The sequence below is a fragment of the Aythya ferina genome (assembly GCF_964211825.1).
Source record: "Aythya ferina genome assembly, contig: HAP1_SCAFFOLD_29, whole genome shotgun sequence".
NCBI classification, from domain to species: Eukaryota; Metazoa; Chordata; class Aves; order Anseriformes; family Anatidae; genus Aythya; species Aythya ferina.
The window spans coordinates 1569924-1579280 of NW_028181463.1; the positions used below are offsets into that span (position 1 = coordinate 1569924).

A 9357-nucleotide genomic window follows, 5' to 3' on the forward strand; every position below is an offset into this window, starting at 1 on the left:
AAGTGCCCCAGCAAGTGCTCCCCCAGCTCCTGAGGGGATAGGAAGAGGTGGCAGCTCAGACCAATGAATTTCTTCTGGATTCTTTATTGTGTTTACCTACACAGGAAGCCTGGTTCTATAGGTAAATCTTTAACAAGTAGGAGGTTAAGATTAATATTATTTATATCTGAAAAAATAGCTAGTGAAAATAACAGAATCACAGAATCACAGAATTTTCTAGGTTGGAAGAGACCTCAAGGTCATCGAGTCCAACCTCCAACCTAATGCTAACAGCCCTCCACTAAACCATATCCCTAAGCTCTACATCTAAGCGTCTTTTGAAGACTTCCAGGGATGGTGACTCCACCACTTCCCTGGGCAGCCTGTTCCAGTGTCTAACAACCTTTTCAGTAAAGAAGTTCTTCCTAACATCTAACGTAAAACTCCCCTGGCTAACAACACAGACAAATAAAAAGAAAAATAATGTATCTTAAAGTTTTCAAAAAATAGGTGTTTCTGATTATAAGCTTATTGTTATAGTCAACGAAGCTGAAGAATATGTATTCAATCAGTGTCCTCACTGCAACCGTTAGTTCCAGGTTCCTCATGTTTTAGATGAGTGGGTTCACTGCTGGAGGCACTGACGATGGGAAGAGATTGCAGTTGAAACTAATGAAATTGTCCCAGTTTCTTTATTGTCTTTATTTAAACAAGAATATCGATTGTAAAGGTATTTGAAATTATTGACTTCATAATAATAATAAGATAATAATTAGGAGGCTTAGAATAACATTAAATCAAAGCCACAAGATATAGTAAATAATAATAAAGAAAATTACTTTCAAGAATTTGCACTAAGAGTGTTTGTTTGCATAAATCCTATTAGTATTTTATGCACATTATTAATGCTGAAGGAAGAGGTATAAAATAGTTTCCTCACTGTATGTTTGAGCTGCTGGTTCCTCATGCTGTAAATGAGGGGATTCACTGCTGGAGGCAACACTGAGTATAGAACAGCCACCACCAGGTCCAGGGATGGGGAAGAGATGGAGGGGGGCCTCAGGTAGGCAAATATGCCAGTGCTGACAAACAGGAAGACCACGGCCAGGTGAGGAAGGCATGTGGAAAAGGCTTTGTGCCGGGCCCGCTTAGAGGGCATCCTCAGCACTGCCCTGAAGATCTGCATGTAGGAGAAAACAATGAAAACAAAACAACCAAGGACTAAAGAAACACTAAACACAAGTGCCCCGACTTCCCTGAGGTAGGCATCTGAGCAGGAGAGCTTGAGGATTTGGGGGATTTCACAGAAGAACTGGTCCACAGCATTGCCATGGCAGAGGGGAAGGGAAAATGTAGTGGCCATGTGCAGGACAGCATTGAGAAAGCCACTGCCCCAGGCAGCTGCTGCCATCTGGGCACAAGCTCTGCTGCCCACGAGGCTCCCGTAGTGCAGGGGCTTGCAGATGGCAATGTAGCGGTCATAGGCCATGGCAGTGAGAAGAAAATATTCTGCTGCTATAAAGAAGAGAAAGAAAAAGACCTGAGCAGCACAGCCTTGATAGGAGATGGCCCTGGTGTCCCAGAGGGCATTGGCCATGGCTTTGGGCAGAGTGGTGGAGATGGATCCCACATCGAGAAGGGCAAGGTTGAGGAGGAAGAAGTACATAGGGGTGTGGAGGCGGTGGTTGTAGGCTACGGCGCTGAGGATGAGGCCGTTGCCCAGGAGGGCAGCCAGGTAGATGCCCAGGAAGAGCGCGAAGTGCAGGAGCTGCAGCTCGCGCGTGTCTGCGAATGCCAGCAGGAGGAACTCGCTCACAGAGCTGATGTTGGGCATTTGCTGTCCATACACATGCTTTCCTGGTAAAGAGCAAAATGCAGAAGAATGTTAAAACAGAGTTCTCTGAGGAAAACCTATTGTGTCTCTTAAAGCACCCTGTAACCTGAGCCTCTCTCTTTGCACAAAAATCTTTTGGCATCTCTCCTGCTTGAGCTGTGGCTGGTGCTGGCTGAGAGTGGCACTGCGAGCAGGGGCTGCTGTAGGCTGCAGAGGAGTCCTCTCTGCTATACAGCAGGAAGGAATCAGGAACATGGGGGAAGCTCAAGTTCAGTTCACTGGTCAGATCAATGAGCTTTTCAGTGTTATTTCAAACAACTCATCTGAATGCAGAGTTACACAGGCCACTGCCCACAAGTTGTGTTCTAATCTGCCCTGTATTTCCTGTCTTTGAGCCACAGAACCACCCAGCTCTGGAGTTTCCTTGAGAAGCAACTGGAGACAACTGAGAGCAGAGAATCCCCAGTCCATGTGCAGCTGGACAGAAACCTCACCTGAGGTGAAGTTCTCACACAGACAGAACTTGGGAGCCTCTCTTTGAGCTCTACCTTCTCTTCTACCCCCATCTGCCCCACAGCCCATGGGCTGCAGGGGGAGAGGAGGCCAGGGAGGGGCTGCTCCAGGGGAAGGCGTCTGCAGTGCAGGGCATGGCCGCAAGGTGCCCGAATCCCCCCTGCCATGGCGTTTCTGCCAACAGCTCCTTCTGGCCGCCTGCCCCTCTGTGCTGCCTGCAGCTGTCCCTGCAGGGAGCTGCTGCTCTGCACCCACCTCTTCTTTCCCCCTGCCCGTGCTCACAGACCCCATCCCACGCGGCTGTGCTCAGCGCTGCCCTGCAGTACCCTGCCACCAGCAGGGCCCTGCCAAGGGGCACCTCCATGGCTGCAGGAGCTACGGGGCAGCTGACAGAGAGCCCGGCATGGCCAGCCAGGGCACGGTGTTCTGGGCTGACCAGGGACACCTGCCTTAGGGCACTCCAAGGTGCTTCTGCCAGACTTTCTCACCTCACACTGCAACCCAACAGGACTCTCAAAGCCTACTGCATTGCCCACTGCCCTCCCAGAAACAACACCCAGCAGGAGGAGACCCTTCCAGGACCTGCAGTTGCATGGCCCTGCAGCCAGACCCTTACCTTGTCAAGGGCTGTGCAGGTTTCTCCTGCAGGCAGCTCTCAGCATCCTCCCACTGCCAAGTGCCTCCAAGCCCTCTCTCCTTCTCTCCTCTCTATGTGCCAGCTGCGGTCAGAGCCCCCAGCCCTGCTGAGCTGTGCAGAGGAGCTGCTCCTGGGCACAGCTGTCTCTCTGCACCAGGGTCCTCTTGCCACGAGATCTCTCTGTCCCATGAGCCTGGCCCAGCTCAGCAGCACAGCACCAGCCCAAGGCACTGCAATCACCCCTCTGGGGGCTTTGCTGATGAGCTCACGAACCTCAGGTACTCAGAGACAATTGAAGACATCTCTCCAGAAGTCCAAGTCAGAGGCAAGTTTCCTGCAGTGTCCCCCTGAGGGCCAGCACTGACACAGCCTCCCTTGGAGCTCATTAGAGCAGAACCCTGGAGGCAGTGAGGACAAGGAGACAAAGGCAATGTGAAGGTGACACTGATGTGTAGGAAACCTGGATGTGTTTCACCAAGCACAAGGGCCAGGACTTGACATCCAACCCATTTTAAGGGGGATCCTTTCCCTTCACACCTTGCTCAGGGCTCTTTGTGGGGCAGTAGGAGATGGGGATGTGCATTGCCAAGTGCAGGAGAATGGTACGACCCCTGCCTGCTTCATGGGTAGGAGTGAGGAGGCAATGAGGCCGTGGTGTTTTAACAATCAGCTGTCTCCTCAAAGGCCTCAGTTGCAGAGACAACAGCCATAGCAATGGACACAAAGAACTGGGTCCTGTTGTGACTTTGATCCCTCGTAGAGCCCTTGATCCTTTCCACACCAAGCTGTCCTAGGGACTCCCAGACCTGTACCTCCTGAGGGCTGCAGACCCTCTTCTGTGTGGTGCCACACTGGATCTGAGCTTGAATATGATAACTCAGGTTTTCTTGGAGGTCCTGCTCCTCATTAGGTAGCTCTGTAGGAAGCTGGCCTGGTTCCTGGTGAGCAGGCACCACAGCTCATAAGGCATCCCTCGTGGTGCCCAGGCCCTCCTCCTCCTGGTCACTGCTCCCTCAGTAGAGTCTGCCCTGATGTGTAGTTCCTATTCCTCTGGCACAGGACTAGGCATTTATTGTTCAAGTTGTTCCTTTAGGCAAACTACTGCAGTTTCTCAAGATTCCACTGGACAGATGTTCCATTCTGTCAGGTGTTCATGTCTGCAGGCAGATAGTTCAACCTTCCTGTGTCTGTGCTGTCTCTGACAAGATAGTAGCATCAGGAGCTGCATGGATCGTTTGGATAATAGAGGAGTAAGAAGCTGAAAAAAAGTGCAGCATAGAATCACAGGAGAGTAGGGGATGGAAGGCTGCCAGATTCCACCTCTTCTGTGCTTCCTTCTCATGCATGCTTTCAGTTTGTCTGGAGCTGTGTCCTGAATATTATGGGGCTGTGCAGGTGAAAATTAGAAAAAATTAGAAGGTCCAAAGCCCAGCTGGAGCTCAATCCATCTATTACTGTCAAAGACAAAAAAAAAAAAAAAAAAAAAAAAAAAAAAAAAAACAACAAAACAAACAAACAAAAAAGTGTATATAAATACTTTTATAAAAGAGGATTTAGAAGAATGATCATCTTTAATGGGTGTGTGGGAAAACCTGATGACAAAACCTGAGGAACATAATGCCTTCTTTTCCTCAGTCTCTACCAGCAAGACTAGTTGTTCCCCTGGATATTTCTTCCTCCTCATGGCCAGAGCTACACTTCAAGATTAACTTTGTGGCTGTTTTTTCTCTCCTGCTCTTTCCTATTACCACAGAAAGCTCCATGAGGGTGGAAACCCCTCCTGAAGTAGGCATCCTGACCCAGCAGGCTCCTTGCGGCCTCTCAGCCAACCACACACAAGTCACCTCAGCAGCATCTTCCAAGCCAGGGGCCTGCTGCTGGCCTTGCAGCTTCTTGGCTACACACAGCCAAGCCTTGTGCCTGCTGCTGCCCACTCATGGACTCAAGCAGAAGGGACAGGACAATCCATCTGGGGGCCTCCTTTCTGTCTTGGTCCTCCTGGCTCTGGAGGCAGAGGGGATCCCCCAGTCAGCATGCCAAGCAAGTGCCTTGACTTCTCAAAAGTAAAGGGTGACCTGGCACCTCCTGACACAGGTGACCTCCCTGGGAGCTGCACTTTTGGGCTGACATCTGGCAGTGGCCCTGCTAGGCCAGCACAAGGCACCTGCTTGGCATGCTGACTGGGGAATCCCCTCTGCCTCCAGAGCCAGGAGGACCCAGGCAGAAAGAAGGCCTCAACATGGGTTGTCCTGTCCCTTCTGCTTGAGTCCATGAGTGGGCAGCAGCAGGCACAAGGCTTGGCTGTGTCTAGCCAAGAAGCTGCAAGGCCAGCAGCAGGCCCCTGGCTTGGAAGCTGCTGCTGAGGTGACTTGTGTCTGCTTGGCTGACAGGTTGCAAGGAGCCTGCTGGGTTGGGATGCTTACTTCAGAAAGGGTTTCCACGTTGATGGAGATTCTTTTGTTATTATGAATGAGCAGGAGAGAAAAAAATGCTACAAAGTTTGCATTGGAAGGTTGGCACTGGCTATGAGGAGGAAGAAATATCCAGGGGAAAAAGCTGGTCTTGCTGCTAATAGCACAGGCAAAGAAGGCATTAAGTGTCTCAGCCTTTACCTCATCCCTTGTCACTGAGTTTTCCCCCCAAAATCCAGTAAAGCATTATGATTCTCCCTAATCCTCCTTCATTTAAACTATTTATACCATTTCTGTCTTATTTTATTTTATATTTTTTAATTTTTTTGACATTAATAGATGGATTGAGCTCCAGATAGGCTTTGGACCGTCCAATTTTGACCTGCACAGTCCCATAACATTGTCAGACAAACTGACAGCATGCATGAGAAGAAAGCACAGCAAATGTGGAACCTGACAGCCTTCCATCCCCTGCCCTTGAGTGACTGTGCTGCAATTCCATTTAGTCAGTTACTCCTGAATTATCCAAATTTCCCTGCAACTCTTGCTGCTGCTGCTGTCTGGTCAGAGATAGCACAATTACACGAAGGTTGAACTGTCTGCCTGCTGATATTAACAGGTGATAGAATGGAGCATCACTGTGGGTGAACCTTGAGAATATGCAGGATTTTCACTTCAGAAAACTCTTGACTTTAACATGGAGAAGAGCCCACTCATGTACCAGGGGGAGAGAAACCCCACACATCAGGGCACCCTGGGACCCTGCTGAGTGAGTAGTGCCCAGGAGGAGGAGGCCCTGGGTACAACGAGGGATGCCACAGAGCAGTGGTGCCTGCTCACGAGGAACCAGGTCAGCTTCCTACAGAGCTGCCTGACGAGGAGCATGACCACCAAGAAGATCTGAGTTATCATGCTCAGCTCAGATCTGCTGTGACCCCACAGAGATAAGGGTCTGCAGTCAAAAAAGAAAGATGTGGAGGTCTTGGAGTCCCTAGGAAAGCCATGTTTAGACAGGATAGAGGGCTGTGATAAGGCTTAAATTCCCAACAGGACCAGGTCTTTGTGTCCATGGCTATGGCTGTTGTCTCTGCCACTGAGGCCTATGAGGAGACAGCTGATCGTTAAAGCACCAGGGCCTCATTGCTTCCTCATCCCCTCCCATGAACCATGCAGGGGTTGCACCATTCTCCTGCACTTGGCAATGAACATCCCCATCTCCTACTGCCCCACAAAGAGTCCGGAGCAAGGTGTGACTGCTAAGGATCTCCCTTCCCAGGGGACATGGGTCAAGGCCTGGCCCTTGTGCTTGGTGACACACATCCAGTTTTCCTACACATCACTATCACCTTCACATTGCCTTTGTCTCCTTGTCCTCAATGCCTCCAGTGTTCTGCTCTAACGAGCTCCAAGGGAGGCTGTGTCAGTGCTGGCCCTCAGGGGGACACTGCAGGAAACTTGCCTCTGACTTGCACTTCTGGAGAGATGTCTTCAATTGTCTCTGAGTGCCTGAGTTTCATGGGCTCATCAGCAAAGCCCCCAGAGGGGTGATTGCAGTGCCTTGGGCTGGTGCTGTGCTGCTGAGCTGGGCCAGGCCCGTGGGAAAGAGAGAACTTGTGGCAAGAGGGCCGTGGTGCAGAGAGACAGCTGTGCCCAGGAGCAGCTCCTCTGCACAGCGCAGCAGGGCTGGGGGCTCTGACCGCAGTTGGCACACAGACAGGAGAGAAGGAGAGAGGTCTTGGAGGCACTTGGCAGTGGGAGGATGCTGAGAGCTGCCTGCAGGAGAAACCTGCACAGCCCTTGACAAGGTAAGTGTCTGGCTGCAGGGCCGTGCAGCTGCAGGTCCTGGAAGGGTCTCCTCCTGCTGGGTGTTGTTTCTGGGAGGGCAGTGGGCAATGCAGTAGGCTTTGAGAGTCCTGCTGGGCTGCAGTTCAAGGTGAGGAAGTCTGGCAGAAGCACCTTGGAGTGCACTAAGGCAGGTGCCCCTGGTCAGCCCAGAACACCCTGCCCTGGCTGGCCATGCCAGGCTCGCTGTCAGCTGCCCCGTAGCTCCTGCAGCCATGGAGGTGCCCCTTGGCAGGGCCCTGTTGGTGGCAGGGCCCTGCAGGGCAGCGCTGAGCACAGCCGCGTGGGATGGGGTCTGTGAGCATGGGCAGGGGGAAAGAAGAGGTGGGCGCAGAGCAGCAGCTCCCGACAGGGACAGCTGCAGGCAGCACAGAGGGACAGGCGGCCAGAAGGAACTGTTGGCAGAAACGCCATGGCAGGGGGGATTCGGGCACCTCATGGCCATGCCCTGCAGTGCAGACGCCTTCCCCTGGAGCAGCCCCTCCCTGGCCTCCTCTCCCCCTGCAGCCCATGGGCTGTGGGTCAGGCATGGCCAGCAGTACAGGCAGAGCCCATATGAGGAGAAGCTCTCAAACTCTGGCTTGATTTGGCCCTCCTTGATTAGCAGTCATCTACATTTTTCACTCAGGGAAACACCTGAGAGCAATTGTCCTGCAGCTCAGAGGGGTGACAATTGACTGTTGAGAACTGGTCTAATCAACAGAGCTGCTCTGCTCAGTCTTCACCAAGGGACAGCCCCTTTGGCTCCTGGCACCCACAGGGTTTCTCTGGGAGTGCACAGGAAATGTCAGGGAGCTCAACCATCCAACACCTCTCCTAAGTGTTATCGGGATAATAGGAACAAAACAAAGGAAACAAAATCCCTGCAGCTCTGCCTCTGTATTAAGATGAGTTTTTTGCAACAACACTGCAGATCTCATGGATCTGAACAGTGGACGGAATGTAATTTTCTGCCGTGTTTCTGCCTCCCTCCAGCTGCACAGCAGGAAGAACTCCTGTGGAGCCACAGCAGCCCCTGTTCCCAGTGCCCCTCTCAGCCAGCACCAGCCACGGCTCAAGCAAGACAGATGCAGAAAGGTTCTCCTGCAAAGAGACAGGCTCTGTTTGGGGGTGCTCTATGACATACAATAGGTTTTCCTCAGAGAAATTTGTTTTAACATTTTTCCGCAATTTCCTCTTTAACAGAAAACGGTTTTCAATGTCAGAAAATGCCCAACATCAACTCTATCACAGATTTTCTTCTCCTGGCATTCGCAGACACGCACAAGCTGCAGCTCCTGCACTTCGCGCTCTTCCTGGGCATCTACCTGGCTGCCCTCCTGGGCAACGGCCTCATCCTCACTGCCGTAGCCTGTGACCACCACCTCCACACCCCCATGTACTTCTTCCTCCTCAACCTCGCCCTCCTCGACGTGGGCTGCATCTCCACCACTCTGCCCAAAGCCATGGCCAATGCCCTCTGGGACACCAGGGCCATCTCCTATCAAGAGTGTGCTGCACAGGTCTTCTTTTTTGTCTTATTGTTTGGAGCAGAATATTACCTTCTCACCATCATGGCCTATGACCGTTACATTGCCATCTGCAAGCCCCTGCACTACGGGAGCCTCGTGGGCAGCAGAGCTTGTGCCCAGATGGCAGCAGCTGCCTGGGGCAGTGGCTTTCTCAATGCTGTCCTGCACACGGCCACTACATTTTCCCTGCCCCTCTGCAAAGGCAATGCTGTGGACCAGTTCTTCTGTGAAATCCCCCACATCCTCAAGCTCTCCTGCTCAGACTACTACCTCAGGGAAGTCGGGGTACTTCTCTTTAGTTTTGCTTTAACATTTGGTTGTTTTGTTTTCATTGTGCTGTCCTATGTGCAGATCTTCAGGGCAGTGCTGAGGATGCCCTCTTCTCAGGGCCGGCACAAAGCCTTTTCCATGTGCCTCCCTCACCTGGCCGTGGTCTCCCTCTTTGTCAGTACTGCCATATTTGTCTACTTGAAGCCCTTCTCCATCTCTTCGCCATCCTTGGACCTGGTGGTGTCATTATTGTACTCAGTGTTGCCTCCAGCACTGAACCCCCTCATCTACAGCATGAGGAACCAGCAGCTCAAGGATGCCTTGTGGAAACTCTTCGGATACATGTTCCTTCGTCAGTAA

General features: G+C 51.8%; 2 protein-coding genes across 2 annotated transcripts; one reads left to right on the plus strand and one right to left on the minus strand.

Moving 5' to 3' along the window:
- Window positions 1–820: 820 nt before the first annotated feature.
- LOC311428074 (olfactory receptor 14C36-like) lies at window positions 821–1576 on the minus strand (the record flags this gene model as incomplete). The annotated part of the gene is made up of 1 exon (XM_084539634.1): window positions 821–1576. One exon carries the CDS (start codon window positions 1574–1576, stop codon window positions 821–823), a length of 756 nt encoding a protein of 251 aa, XP_084395760.1.
- A 7085-nt stretch (window positions 1577–8661) lies between these two features.
- Window positions 8662–9357, plus strand: LOC311428075 (olfactory receptor 14C36-like; the record flags this gene model as incomplete). Its single annotated transcript, XM_084539635.1, has 1 exon — window positions 8662–9357. One exon carries the CDS (start codon window positions 8662–8664, stop codon window positions 9355–9357), a length of 696 nt encoding a protein of 231 aa, XP_084395761.1.